This window comes from Watersipora subatra, chromosome 9, assembly GCF_963576615.1.
Source record: "Watersipora subatra chromosome 9, tzWatSuba1.1, whole genome shotgun sequence".
Lineage (NCBI taxonomy): Eukaryota > Metazoa > Bryozoa > Gymnolaemata > Cheilostomatida > Watersiporidae > Watersipora > Watersipora subatra.
Genome location: NC_088716.1, coordinates 18,425,344 through 18,449,727, shown reverse-complemented (window position 1 = coordinate 18,449,727; position 24,384 = coordinate 18,425,344). Strand labels below are relative to the sequence as shown.

At 36.9% G+C, this 24,384-nt stretch overlaps 2 protein-coding genes across 3 annotated transcripts; one reads left to right on the top strand and one right to left on the bottom strand.

Annotated features, from left to right (window-relative positions):
* Positions 1–247: 247 nt before the first annotated feature.
* LOC137405360 (ATP synthase subunit O, mitochondrial-like) lies at positions 248–5,137 on the top strand. Of its 2 annotated transcripts, XM_068091589.1 has the most exons (4): positions 248–388; positions 980–1,208; positions 3,141–3,400; positions 4,864–5,137. In XM_068091589.1, exons 1-4 carry the CDS (start codon positions 371–373, stop codon positions 4,975–4,977), a joined length of 621 nt encoding a protein of 206 aa, XP_067947690.1. In that variant the 5' UTR covers positions 248–370; the 3' UTR covers positions 4,978–5,137. The 2 variants fall into 2 exon arrangements, with proteins under 2 accessions (XP_067947690.1, XP_067947689.1); XM_068091588.1 differs by lacking the exon at positions 248–388 and having other exon boundaries at positions 947–1,208.
* Positions 5,138–5,280: 143 nt separating this feature from the next.
* LOC137405359 (ATPase family AAA domain-containing protein 3-A-like) lies at positions 5,281–24,197 on the bottom strand. Its single transcript, XM_068091587.1, has 13 exons — positions 23,933–24,197; positions 21,489–21,643; positions 19,990–20,143; positions 15,544–15,709; positions 14,335–14,404; positions 14,058–14,213; positions 12,452–12,508; positions 11,847–11,972; positions 11,631–11,755; positions 11,315–11,437; positions 10,500–10,667; positions 8,396–8,507; positions 5,281–5,454 (listed from the first exon to the last, which is right to left on the bottom strand). Exons 1-13 carry the CDS (start codon positions 24,162–24,164, stop codon positions 5,302–5,304), a joined length of 1,797 nt encoding a protein of 598 aa, XP_067947688.1. The 5' UTR covers positions 24,165–24,197; the 3' UTR covers positions 5,281–5,301.
* Positions 24,198–24,384: the final 187 nt, after the last annotated feature.

The window sequence follows — 24,384 nt, the reverse complement described above, 5'->3', positions numbered from 1 at the left end:
CAAACTTAGTATAGTGTGTATAAGTAATGATGATGCAGCAGTATTAACGGCTTCGTTTAAGTAAAATTAGCTAACACTATATCCTGAAGGGGAGGTTTTATGTGTTGCTACCCAACTCCGGAAATGGTACGCGTGCCCAGTACCTGAATCTAAATATGGCGCACATCTCGTCGTTTAAGCAAAACGACTAACTTCAAGGGGATGATAGTTATACATCGTAAATACGTTAACCTCACAGCTAACAAGTCGGTCTATATCCGGTATAGGTAACTAAAAGTTCATGGTCGCCGGCATCAACCCGTTCAACTGAATATTTGAGAGTTTACCATCTCAGCATATTTTGTTGCACTGAAAGCTTTCATCATATACTATGGCTTTCAATCAGTTTGTAAGTTTATATGTTAAGGAATTGAAACCTCGGAGGCACAACCCGGAAAGAAACGCGCTAATGCCGGCGCTGTAATCAACAACTGCAAGATTACAGTATTTTTATGTTGGGTCAATGGGGAACAACATGGCAAATAGATAATTGTACTACAATTGTGAAAGCGATATTCTGGTATTGCGTCGAAATTTTTCATACATGTTAGTGCCGATTGGATATTAGTATTTTACTCTACATGGTTTAAATGTTTTGCTATTTTACTTCTAAAAAACTAGTCCAATCGATGAGCTGTTTACTTCTATCATACGAAGGGTAAAGTTTCGACTCATGTTTTTTTTCGTTGGTCTATGCTCAGTTTTGTTTAGTCAGGCAGTGCTGTAATATGCGTTTTTGAACTGCATCTACCAATTTGTTCATAGCTCAGGCAGATGAAGCAGACAGTTGCGTAAGTGTTAGAAAATATGTGCAAAATAAATTAAGCTATCAAATAAAGAAAATTTTGGAAAGAACAGTTTTACGAAAATATGCTTAAGCTTGGATGTTCTCTGTAGCTGAGATGCAATGAAAATATTCTATCGATACATTTCTTTGCAGCGACGGTGCCTCAGTACGAGTTCCCGACTCACTCAGCTTGTAAAGGCCCCAGTGGAAGTGCATGGCATTGAGGGGCGGTATGCTAGTGCCCTCTACTCTGCAGCAACCAAAACTAAAAAACTGGATGCTGTAGATAGTGATATGAAGAAGGTCGAAGCTTTACTCAGCAAGGACAAAAAACTGTTGCAGTTTGTGCGTGACCCAACATTGAAAAAATCATTCAAAAAAGGTAAGAGTAAAGCAAAAATACTCAGTTAGTCTTCGACTAAAACAGTAGGTGGTTGGATGTACCAAATTATCCTACGACCAATTCGTAAAATATAAATTTTTGTCTGCAAATCACTTTTCAGTTATTATAAAAAAAATCTTTAGTCTAATTTGAACTCACTTAAAAGCTTTCAAATATGTTTGAAAAAAATTGAAGTTATTTTTTGCCATATCTGCTTTGATACCATTGAATGTTGTCGCCACTATTTGCAATTATTGATAAAACTAGAAACAAATTTAATAATTAACAGATATCGGTGCTTGAGCTGTGATTTTGTGATGTTTCTCGACATTTATCATGATATTATTATTATCACAATCAGACACTAATAACTATTAGTATTTTTCAGTGTTGGTTTTTGCGACTTTAATCTGCACAAATAGAAAGGGCTTCATAAATTGGCATCAATGGAACAAGTTCAATGAAGTCTTAATTTTTACTATATAATAAGAGCCGTGTCTGTTTGTTCGCCATGTTTAAAGGTCAGGGAAAAAGAATGCATCGCGCGGGAATCAAACTCAAACATTCGGCGTAGCAGCCAGGCACACTACCAACTGCTACTCCTCAACCAGTTTGCTGCATTATGGAATAGTTGTGCAGATACTTATTACATCTGACTATCTCTCGCGGTGCACCGAACTGCCAGGGTACTAGTTATTGGTAACAGCTAGAATAAAATGCCGGTTCAAATCAGTCAGGCTAGCTTGAAACAGAGTTAAATTTTAGGTCCATTTTAGGTTTGAGAACGAAGTCGATATGAATTTAAAAAAAAATTGACATGGAAAAACTTGTTTACAGTTGCGCTGGTAAGAATAGTAATGAACTCGCATAGTGTAATGATAAAATGTTTTACTTTTTTCAAAATGACTGGATAGTTTCTCTGTAAAGTTTGATAGCGATATTTAACAATTGAACATGTAGTCTGGCCACTGCGTCGCCTGTCTTGAAAGCAAGATTGCTTTCAGTGCCAATATAGAAGCAGACAGACCTGCGCCATTGCATTTGGAGACCTGTTACTTACATGTAGGTCAGATCAATGAGTAGGCCTTATCATCCAGTGACATTCTAGTAATCTTGGAGTGGATAGTCAGGCCGTGGTATGTGTTGGCTACTCACTCCAGCAGAACTCAAATAAGCCATTTCAACAGGCTATCCAAGACACCCTGACAGCGTTTGAAGAGTAGTGAGCTGTCAAGAAGGAAGTTGTCTTCTCAGTTTGCAAACATAATATTAGCATTTTTTGCTCTTATGTTTTTTTCTTAACAAGATCATTATTTGATAAGAAAATTTAAGTGACTAACAAGGGGAGACGAATCAAAATTGACTAAATTACACATCGGTTAAGTTCTTTCCATTGGAGATTTTTTCATTTTGTTGTTGCAGCTCCTTGAAGTTTTCTCATCACCCAAACATTTTGATTCTAAAAATTTGATAGTTTGTGTAAAAAGTTTGTGGCAGCCAGCACTCTGCTGTCATAAAGGTTTATCTTCTCTTGCACATGAGACCACTAGATCGTTCTAGTTCTTAGTAACTCATGCTCCAAATAATGATCTCAATTTGGGATTTGTTAACTATCAAAGATGTATCAATATTCTTTGCAGTGAACTTTATTGAAATACAGTATTGTGTTATTTGAATGTGGTATTCTGACAACACGTTATTCAGATAATGTTCTGGTGCTTAACTTACACAAAAAATGAAAATAACATATTACTTTAGTTGTTTCTAAACAATACTTTTATTCAAAAAACTATTATTAAAACAAGTACTGAGTTCCTTATCACTTTGCTATTAACATCAATCCTGAAGGTGTTCATCCTGAAGGTTATATCAAGTTTAAATTCACCATGCATAATTTCATGAATTGTTCTACCGGTTGTTTTCTTTATGCAGAGGTTATAGAATCCACGATGAAGAAGCAAGGTTTGACAGACCTGACAGTAAACACAATGTGTGCCATGGCTGAGAATGGTCGTCTTCCGAAGCTTAACGCTGTGCTCGCTTCGTTCCAAGTGTTGATGAGGGCTCACAGAGGGGAGGTGGACTGCACCGTAACGACCGCCAAAGAGTTAGATTCTAAGACTATGGAGGAGCTGCAAGCAGCTTTGAAAGGTTTCCTGAAAAAAGGCCAAACTCTACATATGAATGCTAAGGTTAGTCTAAGGTAGTGTTTAGGCTACGGCCAGGTAGTTGCTATTGCAATAGCAGTTTCTCGCTTTTCATGCACTCTTTTCATCATCTATGTTGGTAGGATCTTGATAACTTGTGTGTTAACATGTATAAGATTTAAAATTTGGTAACCTAGCAACCATATACCACCATTTTAATTGTTGATATATCACTATTGCAGTGTTGTGAAAGTCAGTGGTCTCTTTTGATCGTTTCAAACAGCTCATGTAAACAAATAAGAGAGTTCCTCCTCTTTTGACATCTGTATGTAACAGCAACCCAATTTTTCGACATGTAGGCAATAGCGAAATTGTCTAGCCAGTATCTCATGATGGCGCCACTTAGCAAGTGACTGTTAAGGGAAAACAATTCCATTTTTACTTAATTTTAGATGTCAAGTTCTTTCCATTGGAAATTTATTATTTTGTTGTTGCAGTTCCTTGAAATGTTTTCATCACCCAAACAAATTCCTGTTGAAGTATACTGAGATAAATGGGGATTTCTAGTTTTTCTCATAGCAATGTTTTCCGCTCTAAACATACGGGCTGTTAAATTGTAACCCGTACATCAACAGTATGTCTAAAGCAGGAAGGCATGAAATCTAACTTGATGTCATAAATAACATTCAAGAGTTCAAAATGCTGTACATGAAATTAAAAAAAGCTTTTACAATACTCTTTTTGTGGTTTTTCTGTAATGTAAAAGAATACAAGTAATGAAAAATGTGACCAATATTGGTTTAAGAATGAAATATTCTCGCAGCCTCTATGAAACTATGCAGAAAAATAAATTAACAAAGGATAACAGTAATTTTTACCTTTACTTCATAACTGCGAACAGAAGTGTTGGCATGCGAAGGTAGAGGTATCAGGGTTAATAACTTACCAGTTGAAAAACCCACTAATTTTTTCATTCTTTTACGTTTCATATTGGTTGCAGCCAGTCTTTTTACATTCACTTATGGATCGGTTGTTTGGCACAACTTTGAACATTACGTGTTGAAGGTTACTCGGTGTGTAAAGTTATATATTGGCAGACGTTTACATTGCGTGTTAAAAAATTTGTATTTGGAGGTAATTATCAGCGGCTTGGCTATTCTGTAACTGGGTTTTTAAAATAATGCGGTGTGATATGCAGTCACTGTCATATCGTGTTTCTCGCTTATCAGAGTAATGCACATAGATATACATGAATTTTTGTTTTGTTATCTGTCACATGCACGAGAAATGGTGGTTCATTGTAATACCTTCCATGTAGTGCGAGTTCCTCTACTTGCTTATTGTAGTACATCCAGTTGGTAGAGGTTCCACTACTAGACAGGTACACAGTCCTACTTGACATGCAGTAAACTATTATTAAAAGATTCATAGAATTTCAAAGTAATTGCGTATTAGGACATTTAGCTAACATGTGCAGTTATTTAACAGAATATTTTCACTGATTGCAGGTTGATCCAGAAATCCTTGGAGGGATGGTCGTTGCCATTGGAGACAAATATGTGGATATGTCAACATCCTCCAAAATAAAAACATACACAAATGCCATCAAAGAGGCGATATAGAGAAGAGAGATGGAGCAGACACATATATATATATTTACGATGGTTTCAGTAAATTGTGTGATTGCTATTAGCATTGGAAAACAACTCCCAGGCATGGGCTAGATTTTGTTTGCTGTGTATTCATAGCTAAATAAATACATCCAGAGGACAAAAACACGAACTCACAGCCAATGCCACACACTGCCCATGAGCACTAAATGCACATTAACAGAGAAGCTGATGTACAAATTTCTAAAATTTGTTGCTAAAGATGCTGGAGCGATCTGTTGGCTCATCCACTCTGACTTTCGTCCGATCACCTACTGACTCCATAGTCGCTGTCTGTCACACGGCTGTGCTGCCAGTGCTCTTGTAGCTACTAGCCTTCTGATCTGTCTCCCATATTGCTTTTTTGGCATGGCCAGAGATGGCGTCTTCCACTCTTTCATCTATCATCTTTTCTGTCAAAACTCCATCCTCTGCTGCGTATGCGCATGCCTGCAACATCACTCAAACGAATTACGTGAGGTTCTTAAAATACATTCATTTTAATACAAATTTTTCCTTACAGTCAAACCACTACATGGCCTTGATTTGCACTTTTAATGGAACAGAAATAAAGATAACATCAGAAACAAAATTTAATGTGATAAAGCATGTGCATGAGTTACATTTAAGATACAGCCATCGCTCGCTACTTCCCTCGCGGCTTCAGTACTTTGCTAAATAAAACAAATGAAGAAAATAACGCGACAATACGTCTTTTGACCAGCGAGATCCCTTTGCGAACATCATTGGGTAGCAGTCATTACGAATCGGCTTGTGAAGTATAAGATTGCAAAGTACCTGTGACACCCTTCATCATGCCTTTTACAACCTCGACCATCAAAATTGTGCGATGAATATAACAACGAGGAACATGCTTACGCTTAATAAAAAGGTAACTTCCTTGGTTTCTACAGGCAGATTTTCACTTTTTCTGGGGGTGCTGGTCCCAAATCCCCGCAAAAACTGAGGGATTACTGTAGTACACGCTTTCATCAATTCAATGTTTCCCATGTAATTTTACACTGCGCTTACGATAGTAACGCCATGCTAAAAACATGCCTAATGCTAGATATTAGAAATCCCCTACTCTTGCATACTGTTGGCACTGACCATATGGAAGCGCTGCTAACCAAAAAAACCAATCAGTTATTCCAGATTATTCTAGATTTCAGCATGAGCGAAATAGCTCCGAGTTCGCAGATGTCGGTAGGATCATCTCAATTTAACAAAACTAATACTTTCAAAAACCATTAAAGGTTGACTTGCAACAAAATTCACTTTACAGTTATTTGGTATCAAAAGATTCACCTCTGATTTACTCTGCTGTGTTATAGATGCAAAATATGTGAAAATGTGACTACAAGCTCTTACAAATGAACAGTTAATCGCAGCCATCACGAAAATGTCATAGGTTGGAATCAATTTATTTCGAAGACGTACTCAACTCGACGTGGTTATTGTTTTGACATGTGATTTTATCACGGGAATTGAAAGGCAAATGAAAGGCTCAATATAAATCGTCTCGTAGCACTAGTTTATGACAAACACTTTAGGTTCTACCGAAAAGGTCTTATCAAATATAGATGCTTGGCACTTTACAGGTTTGTTTCAGCTTGGTCTAATCATCTAGTCGTAATCCGATCATGTGACCCATATCTCCTGCCAAATGGCGCGAACAATTTCTGCATCATTTTTCGACTATCACATGCGACCAAAAGACTTCTTATGTTTATCAAGAGGATGATATGCACTCCTTCGAGCTAAGGTTAAAAAATTAAACTAATTTTTAGACTAGGTTTTGAGATACCAGTGCTCAAAGTGACAGCATTACAATAATGAAATAGACATGGTTTTATTTAATGCGTGAAGTATGTTTGTGAAAATATTTCAACAAATGAGGTTGCATGAAAGTGTAAACAGAAACACATCAACTACGCCCCATTTGAGCCGGGTTGGAGAAGGATTCCAACCTTTTTTTTGTGATCGCGGCGATTGACTGTTCATATTTGAGCTTTTAAGAGCTTGTAATCACGTGTCCACATAGTTTGCACCTACGACATGGCAGAGTAAGACATGGTGAACCTTTTGATACCAAATAACTGTAATATGAATTTTGTAGCAAGTCAACCTTTGTGGTAAGTTGGAAACGAAAAAATGTTGATAAACTTGTGTGCAAACATAAAAAATAAACATGTATCTATATAAATCTCAATGTTTGTTTGTCTGTTGTTCGTGTTTCCAGCTATAGCGATCACATTTAGGAACGAAAACCTGCTTCACACTGGAATTGAACTCGGAAAAACTTATTCAGCAGACAGATGGGCTATTAATTCCCTACGCGATCCTTGCCATACTATGGAGTAATTAAGCACATATTTATTATACTGGTTAAAATACGCACTTGCAAAAAAAAAAGTTTCTACTAGCAGGATTGAAGATCATGATTGCGTGAGAGATTATGACAATTATTGACATTATTATGACATCACGCAATATTTATAAGCACAAGCTCGCTTCAGACAGATATGGCTATTATTATAGTAAACATTTGAACTAGCTTAAGTTACTAGCTTAAATTACTCAAGTTCATTATATAAACAAACTTAATCTAAATTACCTGCCACCGTTTATAAGCTGTTTTAAATCTTCAACGAATGTCTAGCATAAGTAGGAAATGTCTTTCAACAACCTATTTTAGCTGCCTCAAGCTTTCAGATACTGAAAGTAAGCATTGACCCGACACACACAGAAGTAAACACCTTCATTTAGAAGTTAGAATGGTAAATGTTGTTTATGTTGATATCAAATAAATTTTTGAGCAAAAACTTTTGTATTGCCCGTGAGATAGTTAAAATGTGTTAGAGGTGACAACGTGAGACATGTCTCTCTATGATGCTTGATGAGGGCATTGGCCAATGAGGTTGCATGTTGAAGGTCATTTTACAATAGCTGCATTTTCTTTACATCTGTGAATGCAATAACGCATTTATCATTTTAAGAACTTTAAAATAACTCAAAAAGTGTTCAACGTCCTAAAATTAATCCATCTAACATGAATGATGGAAATTATTCCAAACTAACGCATCAGATCTACTATGAAAGTGGAGACTAGATAATTGGTCCTTGTTTAGAGGGAAATATCAGCTCGCGGTAGCAAGCATTTACAAACTGGCCACACAGGCCATTTTGGACGATGAACCAGTATGGAATTTTCTTTTGCATGAAATACTCGTTTGATTGGGCCAATCAAACAGGTATTTCCGGAAACCATTGCTTGATAGTTGATAAAAACTAAACAGGTGTATGAACAGAGTTGGTGGAAGTTGCATGTGGAAGCCAATTGCCTTCAACAGGGCATGTGAAAGGCAAAAGAGTCAAGGGGTTTGTCTACCTGCCAGGCTACGCCAAGTTTTGAAATCTCTCGGCCAGACAGGCCCTCGGTTTGTCTTGCAATCTCTTCACACTTAGCACCATAGTCAATGTCCGGCTCCACCTTGATGCGACTAAACAACAAACGATCACCATCTACATCATCACAGTACAGCCCTTACATAGATAATTGAGATTGCCTTAGAGTTTTTGGAAATTCCAGGCTAATAACCACAACACTTTACATGATATCAGGCTAATAACCACAACACTCTACATCATATCAGGCTAATAACCACAACACTCTACATGATATCAAACTAATAACCACAACACTCTACATGTTATCAAGCTAATAACCACAACACACTACATGATATCAGGCTAATAACCACAACACACTACATGATATCAGGCTAATAACCACAACACACTACATGATATCAGGCTGATAACCACAACACACTACATGATATCAGGCTAATAAACACAACACACTACATGATATCAGGTAAAACAGGTCGGCTTATAGCTGATTGGCCTATCTGTGAAAAACCTATCATAACAGTATGTAAATGCTTATCAACATAATATGTTACAAGCAGTTAAAAACACTATTAGATTACCAAAAAATGGTACAAAAGGTTGAAAGTGGACCCATTGAACATTGTTATTTGTACACAGACCATTCTTTCTCAAAAGGTCGTCATAGTAAACTCATTGTGACGCACTTAAAAATGAGCACTGGACCAGTTTGCATTGGAAAAAATGCAGTGCCTGATCACATGGCTCAACACCTGATCACATGACTCAACACCTGATCACATGACTCAACACCTGATCATATGGCTCAACACCTGATCACATGACTCAACACCTGATCACATGACTCAACACCTGATCACATGACTCAACACCTGATCACATGACTCAGCACCTGATCACATGGCTCAACACCTGATCACATGACTTGGCACCTGATCACATGACTTGACACCTGATCACAAGACTCGACAACTGATCACATGACTCAGCACCTGATCATATGACTCAACACCTGATCACTTGACTCAGCACCTGATCACTTGACTCAACACCTTATCACTTGACTCAACACCTTATCACTTGACTCAGCACCTGATCACATGACTCGGCACCTGATCACATGACTCTACACCTGATCACATGACTCTACACCTGATCACATGACTCAGCACCTGATCAAATGACTCAACACCTGATCAAATAACTCAACACCTGATCACATGACTCAACACCTGATCACAAGACTCAGCACCTGATCACATGACTCGGCACCTGATCACACGACTCAGCACCTGATCACACGATTTGGCACCTGATCACAAGACTCAGCACCTGATCACATGACTCGGCACCTGATCACATGACTCGGCACCTGATCACATGACTCGGCACCTGATCACACAACTCAGCACCTGATCACACGATTTGGCACCTGATCACATGACTCGGCACCTGATCACATGACTTGGTATGAGAGGCGCAGAAAATAGACATGACAAACCTATAAACTCACAGCAGCTTTCACGTCTTCTAGGCAGTTGGCAGAAGACATAAGGCATATTATAACAAAACTGCGAGCAACTAAAATTTAAATTTACCATAACACTTCAAATATGTTTTTTACACTGCACCATCTGGAGTGGTTTGATGATTTTGTATATATAGAATTGGTAAAGCGCTCCATGATATTTCAGCATTGCTGTATCAAGTTAGTCAGGTAAATGACACATAACACCTTAGATATGTGACATATAACACCTTAGACATGTGACATGTAACACCTTAGATATGTGACATATAACACATTAGATATGTGACATATAACACCTTAGATATGTGACATATAACACCTTAGATATGTGACATATAACACCTTAGATATGTGACATATAACACCTTAGATATGTGACATATAACACCTTAGATATGTGACATATAACACCTTAGATATGTGACATATAACACCTTAGATATGTGACATATAACACCTTAGATATGTGACATATAACACCTTAGATATGTGACATATAACACCTTAGATATGTGTAATAAAACACCTTAGATATATGTAATATTTTTACCTGTTTGAATCGAAAGATGGCTGCAAGACAAAAAGGTCAAAATAATGTCGGACCATTCGAATCCTCTCATCCAATGAGGGAACATCAAACTCCACCATCTCATCCAGTCTGTCATTGATCGCCCAATCAAACTGCTCAGGCTGGTTGCTAGCCACGACCAACATGAACCTGTACAGCCAAACAAGTCGTACGCTATGACTTGACAGAAGGATACATGATAGGACAACTCATAAGCTATTAACAAAGATTAAATTGTACACAGAGACTAACTTCGTTTAATAATGTTAAATAAAGCTGCATACAAGATAACCATACACAACTTCTTATTAAAAATTATTGATATTTTCCTATATTTTTTGATTGCTTTTGGTGCTTGAGGTGACCTGACTGTCAGGATGTTTTAAGATTTAATCAACGATGAAAATGCTCAGAAAAATCATGTGCAAAATGAAGTCACTAATGGCTATCGTTGCCATAGTTGATATCATCTATTGTCTTGAAGTTGCAGAATTCCACGTCTTTATTCTGTCGATCTCTTTGCAACTATAGATGTCATAATCGCACTTTTGCTCGATGTGACCATTTTAACTGCGATGAAGTTTTATTGATATTAATGATGAAACATGCTGGCAATCAGACCACTGCAAACACCAAAAACAACTGTAAATGATTGCAAAATATAAAAAAGATCAACTAAATTTTGTTGTGCGTTCATTTTTAAGGGCAACACCTACTTTATAAGATGCCAAGAACTTCATGAAAAGCTACCTTTTATTATATGACTTATAGAAAACTTCAAAGCTACCATGGTCTACCTCTTGGACTGTTCTCCCGTTCTGTAAAGAAATGCGTTTAGAGTGGCCCTGAGGTCTTCGCTAATGTGTTCGGTACTTCGTTTTCTCAAAAAGGCGTCTGCTTCATCGACAAATAATAATAATCTGCAAAGACAATAATAATGATAATCTACAAGACTAAACTAAAACGTATGTCTCTAATTATAACCCTGAATCATACAAGTTTACTGGAAGTCACTAAACTCTATGATAGAGACAGACATATTTTTACGAAGCTGATCATATGGAACCAAAGAGTTCAATGGAGACATGCTGTGACAAGTTCTCATCAACGTACCCTCTACGACTGGAACCAGCCCAGTTGAATACTTTATGCATTGCTGTCACTCCTTCCCTTCCCATGGGTGCCACGTCACCACCCGTCATTATTGCGTAATCCATTCCAGAATTTAAAGCTAAGCTCTACCGGAGAGAAACCAGAACAAGTTGCACAACTGTCCTCCGTGATAAAACAAATCGCAAAGCAGCTACATGCTAGATGGTCACAACATACCTTTGCAAACATAGTTTTCCCTGTTCCTGGTGGTCCATAAAACAGAATATTCCTATAATAACCTTTGTTTTTCTTGGTATGTTTAGTAGCTATGGCAACATCTCGCAATCTCGCTTCCAAGTCCGGCTGTCACATAGAAGTTCACATGAGCAAAAGCACAATGACAGCGTTTACATTAAGGACTGTAGTTAGCAACAGCAATCGGATAAGTTCTCAGAGAGGGTGAACAAGAACGGACAAGCATCTTGATTGACAGATACACAGCGAGAGTACTGATAATAAAGCTGATTACAGTGTTGGAGGAAATACATGTCTTCAGCAGATAGCAACATAATTCAACCAATTAAATCAATGACAGTATAAATTGGCAATTCCAATCGTTGACATTTTTATTACTTTTCTGTGCGTTAAGCCTTTGCTTAACTAGCGATTAAAACTCAACTGATTGACACTCTATTAGAAAAAAAGTACTATAATGTTTTCTATTCCAACAAAACACCACTAGTATGTTTAGTTGCCATATTAATAGATAACAATGTTAGTGAAAAGCCAAATTCTCATATGTGGACATAGAGATGGGCGCAAGAAAGTGATGATGAGCCTACCTTGAGAACGATTCCCTCTAGAGGATCCTTGGGCTTGTTCATAAGGCTTTTCGTTGTCTGTCAAACAGAAGAACATGACTCTGACTCTTCCACCCATGATACCAGCTAACAAAATTGAAACTACTCGCAAAACAGAAACTACTCGCAAAACGAAAACTACTCGCAAAACAGAAACTACTCGCAAAACGGAAACTACTTGCAAAACAGAAACTACTCACAAAATGGTAACTAATCGCAAAACAGAAACTACTCGCAAAACAGCAACTACTCGCAAAACAGCAACTACTCGCAAAACAAAAACTACTCGCAAAACGGAAACTACTCGCAAAACGGAAACTACTCGCAAAACGGAAACTATCCACAAAACGAACTACTGGCAAAACAAAAACTAAATTAACAGAAAACTTGATGTACCGAAACTGTGAACATTTAACAACTCGGAAACCGTACAAAAAATGAAAAACCTTTTTAAAGAGTGCAACCAACCAACCTTTGCTGAAAATACCACAGCAATACCTTGAGATAGAGGTTTCCTGGCATGCGAGCGATTTTAGATACGAGGAAAAGTCTGAGCTAATCTGTGCTTTGAAAAGACAAATTAGAGATATAAGCATATGAGACGACTCTCGATGCGGCTGCTAGACAACTGAGTATGCAAGAAGCTGCTTATGAGAACATCGTCACTCGGTTTTTCTTGTCGATCACTTTGAAAGATTTAAAAGTCAAATAAAAGTGATTTAAAAAGCGAGGTAAGAAGAGCCAAGCCAGAAACAAAGTAAAAACAGAAAATGAAATTAGAATTAAGTTTTGTGCAACGTAAGATTTAAACTCATTTTTGAGTGTGTGCATAGTCAGCTAAGGTCATTGACATTAAATTTGAAGTTCATGTTACGAAGTCTCACAAAAGTGTAGCGTACCAAACGTGTTGCTGTTAAATCTCTTTAGAAGGTAAGAACTCCATACAGTACTGTAAATAGTAATGCCACATTTTATTGTAGATCATAGCCACTAGATGGGTATTTGCTAGTTTGTGAGCATGGGCGGTGACTAAGGGTTAAAAATCATGTTTTTTTCATAGTAATAACTTGTTTTAGGTGTTTATTTCAGAGTGTTGGAATGGATTAATTTGTATTTAGTTATGTTACAGATGGTAATTAGATTTGACATACGAGTGAATTGACATACGAGCTTGGCCCTGGAACGCAATAAGCTCGTATCTCAAGGTATTACTGTACACCATTACGTAATACGGCTATTCGTTCTTTCGGCATGAAAACTTTACATTGAATTAATTATATTTTCTTAAAATTGACTTAGACCATTGTTACATCTAAGTGCCCACGGGTGCCTCGAAGACCAGATTTAGAGTGATCCCTGAAATTAGTTATATTTTTTCTCAAAGGAATAACACATGAATGATATATGTGCGTACAATCAGAAAGAAAGCTACTCATTGCATGCCGTTATGTTGATTGGTCAGTACACATTAGACTGAGTTTTATAAACAAATAAAATAATGGATAGCGTTGCTATTTCCACCATTTATTGAGTACTCTGTGAAATAAGCTAATTAAGGATTATTGCAGAGAGAAGACAACCGAGTCACCTGTATGGGATGCTTTAGGAAACCAGCAGCAGTAAACCTAGATGTTTCTCTGACAAGTGATGGCTTGCCAAGACGTGCTTCAACATACCGCGCTGTCACTCCAATTATATTCTTAGCTGAGTAGATACCAAGTGCTGCCACTGTAATGCCAGTTGCCTGCAATAACCACCCTTGATCAGCAGTCACAATCTGAAGCCACTACAAGCTAACTGACTAAGTTCACAGTGAATCAAGCTACTCAGTTACTAAAAATCAGAATATCTTGAAGTCCTCGTACCGCTGCGTAGAGTTTGTTCCTATCTGAAAGAAGGGCATTCCCTGCTGTCCCTAGAACAGATCCAGCTGTCCTGCAATACAGACAAAAGACTATGCCACCTTGGAAACTCTAAATAAAATAGAAAAACTTTGTTTTGGGCGAGCCCCTCCAAGAACCAGCCTGAGTCACAAGATAAACTACATAGTGAAACCTCCAGTCACAAATGTAACTCATTCCAGAAACCATTTCATAAGCAGAAATATTTTAACTAGAAACCAATTTTACTATATAAATTCCATAACCCTTTCCAAGTCTCCATAAAACTCGGACATAACAATTGTTTAGATTCTAAATACATGTAATGGTTAAAATTTGTAACAAATAAACGTTAGAATTAAATTACAACATAATAATTGAAAAAACCAGAAAAAAAACAAAGGAATAACTAATGAAAAATATGAACAGTATGTCTGTTTGTTTACCTTCGGTGTTAGCCGTCTAAACAAGGTTAAGAAAAGATCACGGAGAATTGGATGAGTGTGAGAAAGGTTGGTGAGAAGAGTGTCAGAAGAAGTGGGTGTCGTATTGTCATCTTGTTTTTGTTTTGTTCAAAAGGAATGTTTTTAAAAACGTAGGTAAAAATATTTTACATCGGCAAGAACTAAAACACTGTCATCATATCAAAACACAGAATTTGAACGCCTAGAACCAAAAGTTGTCCTGCCATGTATGCGCTATATGATAACTCCAAATTATACAGCCAATGAAAAGAAAACACTTGTCATTTACTGAATTTCGTTAGAAAAAGAACATGGGTGAGGCGCGTTCCACGTCATACACACAGAAAGGAAACAGGCCAAGGCACAAAACTAATAAACAGACTGAAGTATGAAAGAGCGTTTCGTTTGTTTTATCTGGAAATACATTTTGTAAACTGGAGCAAAATTTCTATCAAAGGATGTTTCTTAACTTCAAATTTCCTGGGTAGTTTTTCGTAAGCAGAGGTTTTACTGGATATTGAACGGGCAGTGATAACACAGCTAGAAAAAAACCAATTTTCTATCATAGAATTTCTATGCTTTATGATTAATATCTTACCACTAACAGATCTACTGTTAAAATTTGAAATTAACCAGGATTTAAATTTTCAAAAGCGCTAACACTCGACTTGAAAACTGTCTATTAAAATTGTGTCACTGCTATCTGATATTACTAGATGAGGCTGCTTACTTGATTGCCTCCATTACGGTCTCCCTACTCTCCTTCGCTTTCTCTCTCATCATCTCCAGATTTAGGTCTCGGTTCTCCCGGTCCACCTGCGCCTTGCCCTTTAGCTCGGCCTGTATCCGTGCCATCTCATTCTTGTGTCTTAGTTCTGCCTCGTACTCCATGGAAGCTGCAGTGAATGGAGTGACAATGTAACGCAACCTACAGATACTGCTAGTCATCAGTGCTTGAAAACGATGGGTACTTTGGAGTCGTCTTGTTTCCGACAGTGTGTTACAGAGTTGAATGGATTAGACGTAATGAATGCTCAAACAAACTACTGTATATAAATTCTGAACATGATATATAGAAGGTATATTAACTGTGTACATAATATATAGAAAGTATATAAAATCTATAATCGAAATACAGAAGGTATATAAACTCTGAACATGATATACAGAAGGTATATTAACTCTGTACACGATATATAGAAGGTATATTAACTCTGTACACGATATATAGAAAGTATATAAAATCTATAAACGAAATACAGAAGGTATATAAACTCTGCCAATGATATCCTAAAAGGTCTCGTAAAAATGAGCATCTGCTGCTCTTACAAACAATTTAGAATCATCACCAAATACATGTGGAGTATACGTAATTCTCTAACAAACTCATTGTAATACTCGAATCGAAGCACCTAATGGAGCACATTAATGGTCGTGTTGAACCGAGTTCAGGTGAAACAATCTGTTTACATTGCATTGTCAAAGGGGTCTTTTATGTACATGTAGAATCACGAAATTTCAATTCATTTAAAGCATCAGTTTTTTTGTAACATTCTAAAATACATATTTAGTTACAGTTCGAAAAAACAACGGCAGTCTCAAAAAGTTCTTTTCAGACATGTAAAAAATATGTGCTTTATTTAAAAAAGATGTGCCTGATTTCCCGTAAATGCACCAACCAATTTGTAGAGTAATGATCTTCAACTCCCAGTACGTACAGAAGTTTCCGTGGTGCATTTACGCCAGCGCTGACAACTTTTAGCGATACGACCGCAAGAGTTGCCTTTCAATGACAAACTTTGCCAATTCATCGCTGAAACGTTTCCCTTTTAAGTCTACAAACTTTTAATAAAAGTTATTATTAAAAATGATTAAAGGAGATGCCAGAGATGGTCCTTCGTCTGCCTTAGAAGTAATTCAGCTTAACTCAAGAGAATAACTGAGAAATTTAATCATCAGTTTTTGCCCATACATGTATTGTATGTAAGGTTTAAATTCATTTCAATTCATTGATTTCTTCGAATAATATTGTGTTATTCTTTTTATCCATTATCAAATAACTGGATGAGACGAGTTTTGAACAGAGGTAAAATGTACATTTTAGTCAGAAAAAATATGATCCTTCAACTGACAAAAGATTTGGTGATTTTAACATGATATTAACAACATGATATTAGCAACATGATTTTAACAACATGTTATTAACAGCATGATATTAACAACATGACATTAACAACATGACTATTTCAACATGATATTTACAACAGGATATTAACAGCGTTGATGTTAACACTATGATATTAACAGCATGATATTAACAAAACGATATTAACAGCATGATGTTAACAACATGATATTAACAACATGATATTAACAGCATGATATTAACAACATGCCATTAACAACATGACATTTTCAACATGATATTTACAACAGGATATTTAACAGCGTTGATGTTAACACCATGATATTAACAGCATGATATTAACAACATGCTATTAACAGCATATTAACAAATTGTTTCACCTTAACATAGCACCACAGAACCTATATCAAAAAGCTTATGCACTGTCCCACTGGTTTCAACTGATACTGGCATTGTGAACACACTTGCTGTTTTTTCTTCGAAGTCCCCTACCAGGAGTTATTATACTTTCAAGGATATGCTACACATTAGTCGTCATCTTTTCAAAGAAAATTTTTCATAGGAGTTGTCATCCCCAAGACACCCTATACAAAAGTTGTTATCCCTCTAAAGGTATCTTCAGACAACTCTGGTTGCTCATTACAGTAATTGATAAAGCGTTTTTTGATATCGTTTCGTTTGTCGCTTTAGCATCAATTGGTTTTGAAAGGTTTACTTGCAACAAAACTCATATTACAGTTATTTGTTATCAAAAGATTTACCATGTCTTATACTGCTGTGTTGTAGGTGCAAAATATGTGAAAATATGATTACAAGCTCTTAAAAGATCAAAAGTGAACAGTTAATCGCAACCATCAGGAAACTGCCGTAGATTAGAATCCATTTCCAAGACGGCTCAAATGAGACGTAGTTGAACACGATGGCTGCTGTTTACATTTTCATGCAATATCATTCATCAAAATATTCTCACAAATATACTTCACGCACCCAATGAAACCATGTACAGTGAAACATGGATAACTCGCCCTCGGATATAGCGAACACATGGTTAACTCGACTGGATTTGCTTGGTCCGTTCCCACGCAATGATAAATGGCTCTATATAACTCGAACTCAACACTGTTATAACGAACTGTTTTTTGCCCAACGGCTACCGAAACGGTTGCTATCGCTTTAGAAAATCACTTTATTCCAAGCCATAGAGGTAAACCTCAACTTTTCGTAATTCATAAGCGTCGTTATTACCTCCATCGGCAAAGTATTTTTGTCAACGACTGTTCTAAAGGTTTGGTGAAATTTGATTTATACTGCTTTACGATGAATAGCACGGGCTAGCCGGGTCACGGGCGCAAGTATTTTTGCCACGCACATACAAAACAAAAACAGCATGTTGTTTTTGTTTTGTATTTGCGTGGCGAAAATCATTGAGTGCGTGACCCGACTAGCCCGTGATGAATAGTTTTCCGACGTTGATGCCGTGTTGAATTAACGTCGGAATGTTGAATGTTTAAAACGTCTTAAAATTGTAATTAAACGTATACGTTGTCTTAGCTAAAAAAACTATTCATCGTTTGACCTAAACACAAAACACGTGTGTACATTCAATAAGTATCCATTCAAAAAGCGTGAGTGATATACAATGTACCGTAAAACTTTTAATTGAACTGCCTCGGAGTGTTGCTCTTAACGAATCCCAGATAAAGTAAGGTAATCTTTGCATAAACTTCAAGAAAGATCGGCAAAATTGATCGTGGGTAAAACGCTCAAAAGAAAAATGTCTTTTCTTTGAGCATTTCAGCAACGATCAAGTTTTGCCAATGTCAATCTGAAAAACGTCCTGGCAATAACATCACCTCAAACAACAAACCAATCTCAAGTGATAGAAAAATCTCTATATTTTTTGATAAAAACGTTTTAAACTTTACATTAGAAGCATTTAATTTGAAACAAGCCATTTGTGCTTTTGATTTATATTATAGTTTGTATATGTTCATGTATCTACTAATAAATAAGTAAATACATGGACTTGTGACAGTGCTCTGATAACTTGAACACTCTGATAATTCGAACACTTTTGCTCGGTCCCTTGAAGTTTGAGTTATCCGAGTTTCACTGTATATTGTCCTCACGCGTCTATTTCATCATCATTGTAATGCTGTCACTTTGAGCACTGATATCTCAAAACCTACCGTAAAAACTCATTTAAGTTTTTAATCTTAGCTCGAAGGAGGGCATATCATCCTCCGGTAAACATGAGGAGCCTGTTGGTCACCTGCGATAGTGGAAAAAAATGCAGAAATTGTTTGCGCCATTTGGCAAGAAGTATACGTATCAGATTATGACTAGATGATTTGACCAGAATGAAATGAAACTGTAAAGTAGCGAGCATCTATATTTGATACAGGCTTGCCGATAGAACCCTAAGTGTTCGTCATAAATTAGTACTACGAGACGTTTAATATTGATCCTTTTATTGATCTTTAATTTTACGTGATAACTTCACGCGTCAAAACAATAACCACAATGTTTGAGAACGTCATCGACGTAAAGAAATTCCAAACTACGAGGTTTCCGTGATGGCTGCGATTGACTGTTCGTTTTGAACTTTTAAGAGCTTGTAATCACATTTTCACATATTTCGCACCTACAAAACAGCAGAGTAAGACATGGTGAATCATTTGATACCAAATAACTGTAATGCGAATTTTTTTGCAGCTAAACCCTCCAAGTGTTTTTCTTTCAAATCAACTTACAATAAATTTTTTCAAACTAAAACTTAAGACAAATTAAGACAAATGGATTTGAACCAGTATGGCAGAAAGTGCAACACACAGCCTTGGATGTTGCTCAAGAGAGTTGAAATGTTTGTAGATTATCATTAGCTGATGGATCGTTCACAGGACCCCATTTTGCAAAGGATAAACCAATGAAATAGCTTTGATCACAAAGTCAAATCTTTATAGTTTTACTAATAATCAAAGCTAATCGGCTGTTGTGCCAACCCCTTCTGAAAAGTCATCACCAACCTACCTTTCCTCATCTGTTCTTGCTTGGCCACACTATCCTCCTGCATACGCAGCAGCTCCTCCTGAGATTTTCGCGACTGCGCGAGTTGGTCATCATGTCGCTGTCGTGCAAGTTTGTCCTCAAGATGTGACTTTCTCTCCTGGATTCTCTCTTCTTCCTGCCAATCAAAACGCTAATTCCAACTGCTGGCAACAACACCAAACCGAAGATTTACTGCAGCCAACTCCAATCATCTACATACTATCAGTTTCGAGTTGATGAAATAATGTTCACGGTCAGTTAGAAATGAGTCACTCTTGTGTGACCGATGTAGTCAGCGCTGACCTACTACACAGATATATTAGAACTTAGTGAAAAAGGCGTCACCAGGAGACAATAGTAGATAATCCCGGTGCGCAAAACTATAAAAAAGAATAACATGGAGCATTCGATGTCTAAAGCTAACATTTCCTCTTCATGAACTCCATGTCTCTAGTATTGCACTCCCTTACAACTAGCACAAAAGAGATCTTAGAGCTGATGCTATCAATAACGGCGCTATTGGAATCACTCTGTGGTGTACTGCAATAAAATACTCATGAAAGTCTGATCTGCAGGTATGCAATAATCATTTGTTATTCACGCGCATATTCATACACTTGGAGTTATCTTCTCAACATCAATTTCTGCAATTTACACATTAACAACTCTATTGATCATGCACAAACGCATCCCAAAACGATTGATTATCATACACCAAACGCGTTTGCTATATAGCAAGAGTTCGGCTATCGTAGCATAAAAACACTAAAATATTTTTCAACACATTTGCACTTATTCATCGTCTACAAACCCTACCTGACTTGGATAATGTGTAACGTCATGCATCTACTCACTCAAAGCAAAATACTATCATATTTTTTCCCAAAATTGTGAGAAATAGGAGATTAGAAACCAAAAGCCTCAGTTGTTTCAAAAAATTCGAAAACATCCTAAAACTCCAATATGGGCAGCCCTGGCTCATATAGTGGAATATTGTAATAAGAACAGCAATACAAGCAAAATGTAAAGACTATTACGACTTCCAAAAATCACCGGACCATTTAAACTGATATTACAAATACAAAATCGCGACATATGGCGAATAGTCTATTTAACCTATAGACTAATCACGATATTAGTTTGTAAAAAAATTAGTAAATTTTTGTTAATATTTATAGATATATTTTAGCTGGAAAGAAACTGTTTTGTGTTCGTGATAATTAGAGACATTTATTTCCCGCCCATGTGTGTGGAAGGGCATGGAATGATCATATTATAAGGTTAGAAGTCCCGCCAACTCACTCATCGCTCACTCTGATAATTATCAGGAGTGAGATAAATCATCATTACACTATTATTATATCATTTATACGATTTGCGTATGATTCTATTGAAATGGTGGAAATTTTCAAATCGTTTACCTTCAAAATTGCCACCAAACAATTAAATCGCAATATCATGAGGCTCTACTAAAATGATACCTTGAGAGTTGCCCGTCTTTCCTCATGCTGCGCACGAATCTGTCTGACCTTTGACTCCTCAATCTGACCCTCGATAGCTCTAGCTTGAGCTTCAATCTCCTTCCTTTTCGTAACCTCCTGGGCCATGATAGCCTCAAACGCCTGTCCGGCATGTTCTAAATTAAACATTTCTTACTCATAACAACAGCATTAATATCATCAAACCGTAGCTCCAAGGCTTTCCAAACTTCTATGCGTTGCATTTGCGTTGGAAGCGATGCGTAAGTTTTGCTCAGCCAAAGAATTGTTTGGACGCTAATATCGACTAGTTCAGCAGTGCAGAAGAAGAGTTGAGGACAGAAAACATTGTGGATGGTATTGGACAACCAGAAGATGTTCGGTTCGGTCCATCGAAAGCAACAATCAGAACACAGCTATCCGAGCAAACGATGCAAATATTTTTGTTTTATAAACGTTAATTTTTGTTTCAGCATGTAATATAAGTATGGTTCATTAATGTATGAATATAACTTGATATATATAATAGATTATCATTATATAACTTATAAACTTTGCAGATTTATAGCATATTATTTGATAGCATTATTGCGGTAATCTGATCTTACAATTGGTTGACATTCGTAACTCCTCTTCTATTGCCAAAAGCTAGTTTTGGCTGCAAACTGTAGCAAAAATATCCATGATTGCAAAGAGCTTTTATGCAACATTGGTAAATATAGATATAAAATAAAAATGTCTTTAAATTAAGAATGAAATGAAAATTGCAGGCTCTAACAAATTGCAAAGACAGGACACAGGCTATAATATCATCGCAGGTTAATTGCAAGCAATAGATATCAACTGGTAGAGATATTTCTCAGTTTCTCAATGCATATTTATTAACAGATCTTTGGCAATTTGGAGGTAAGTTAGCAGATGTATTGCATCCAAAATGTTTAATATCGTTCCACCGAAAAAAGAGGGCAAAATAATAGCGACATTCGCTTAGCCATAAAGGGCTAAATTTATTTTCCCAAAATTCTGACGAGCCATTTAAAAGATACAATGCCAGCCTTTATTTGAATGCCACATCCAATTGACCGCCACTATAAAGGAAAGGTTGAAAAATAGAGCACCGTAGCGTTCAATTAGATTTTTTACGATATGCGGTACCGTTCATGAACCATGAAGAGCACAGACAAGGGTGATACTACACATGCTGTAGAACTAGATTTTGCAAAATCATTTGACAAAGTGGCCCACAAACTGCTGATTCAAAAGTTATCCACAAATTTCAGCAACAAAATACTGAAAAACAAAAATAATTCATTAAGGGTAAAACATCTCTAGAGCTCTCAGTCACATCTGACGTTCCACGAGGCTCTGTTTTTGGCCCTACTTTATTTATAGCTTACATCAATAATTTACATATTCATGTTAACTGTGGGATCTGTCTACTCGCAGATGATACTCTCATCTACCAAGTAGGAAATAATCACACTGACAAACAGGTCTTTTAAGAAAAAATTAATGCCATAGAGTCCTAGGCTTCAACTTTCAATACAGGCAAATGTTCCATCCTCGTCTTCAATCCAAAGCATACATGACCTCAAACAAATTACACACTATCACATACCACACTAGAAGTTGCACCAGAGATTAAATACTTTAGAGTTATCTTACAACCAACTTGAAATTTACAATTAATTACAATTGACAAAATTCCAAAGACAAAGCGCCAACTTAGTATGATCAAATGTACAATCATTGCACTTCGTACAATACTCCGGAGCAAGCTAAATGGCTGGCCTATACATGTCTATGTAACCTGCATTTAGAGCATAGTGCAGCAGTGTGGGACCCATGTCAACAGTATCAAATGTACAACATAGAAATGGTACAAAATACAGAATAACCAACGCTTTTGAAGCACTAAATCTAGAACATTAGGCGCTACAACATTAGACACAACCTTCTGCTTAAACTTTTAATAAAGGAAGAAAATCCTTCACCTCTTATCAGCTCATAAAATGAATTGATGAACAGTAAAACTGAAGACACTCTGACCCCTAAAGCTGCAGCTCGATGTGACCAACAAACAGTATATGCAAATACTGCAATCTTTTATAACAGCTTTTTACCAAAAACTGAATTTAAAATCAAACTTCATACAGCAAACTAATTGCCAATATAGCAACAACATTGTAAACAGCGCTGGCTGCGGATTTAAAACACTGAGGCGTCCCCCTTGCCACAAGCTCTAGTACGTACTGAAGAAAACGAGTAAAAATATCTAAAGCTCCAGTTAACGTTCAAAGAAAAAGGAGTGTTAAAAAGCTCCCCTGTGATATATATGAGCACACCCTATTAGCTGTGAATTTGCACTTTCAGGGACATATCCATTATAAGAGGTTCAGAATATCAAAAAAGTAAAAAATACACCGTCTGAACATTAGTAAACTTACTAGATCGTTCAAGATCTTTTGCTGCTGCAGCCGCACGCTCTAAAGCTGTGGAATCGAATCTGTAAGCAGTCTGTGCACCGGAGCCGGCAACATTACCGCCTCCTCCACCACCATCTGAAGGTGGATTGGGTGCTCCTTCACTACCTGGAGGAGGCAGCGCTGCTCCTAGCAATTGAGATATATTTTTTGGATCATTTTTGTTTTTATTTCCAACACCAAATATCCAGTCCATTGCATCAGACTTTTGTGCGTAAAAAAGGGAATGTTCGAATGAATGACGAAAGGAGGAGACGAGATGCTTACATTCCGGCTTTCTGGCTGTTAGGCCGCTAAATCGCCTGGTACTTTTTACTATAACAAGAGAAAATAACTCCAAATAATCGCTTATTTGGTCAGGACTAGCTTATGCGCTTCTAATTATCTGACAATTGACATTCAATGAACAAAGTACC

What these genes read in the sequence shown, in the direction of transcription:
- LOC137405360 (XM_068091588.1), top strand. Translation starts at nt 947, where the DNA reads ATGAAAATATTCTATCGATACATTTCTTTGCAGCGACGGTGCCTCAGT. An exon ending in GAAAAAATCATTCAAAAAAG is followed by an intron (nt 1,209 to 3,140) that starts GTAAGAGTAAAG and finishes TTCTTTATGCAG; the next exon opens with AGGTTATAGAATCCACGATG. An exon ending in CTCTACATATGAATGCTAAG is followed by an intron (nt 3,401 to 4,863) that starts GTTAGTCTAAGG and finishes CACTGATTGCAG; the next exon opens with GTTGATCCAGAAATCCTTGG.
- LOC137405359 (XM_068091587.1), bottom strand. Translation starts at nt 24,164, where the DNA reads ATGGACTGGATATTTGGTGTTGGAAATAAAAACAAAAATGATCCAAAA. An exon ending in AAAAGATCTTGAACGATCTA is followed by an intron (nt 21,644 to 23,932) that starts GTAAGTTTACTA and finishes TGTTTAATTTAG; the next exon opens with AACATGCCGGACAGGCGTTT. An exon ending in GGAACAAACTCTACGCAGCG is followed by an intron (nt 14,214 to 14,334) that starts GTACGAGGACTT and finishes TGGTTATTGCAG; the next exon opens with GCAACTGGCATTACAGTGGC.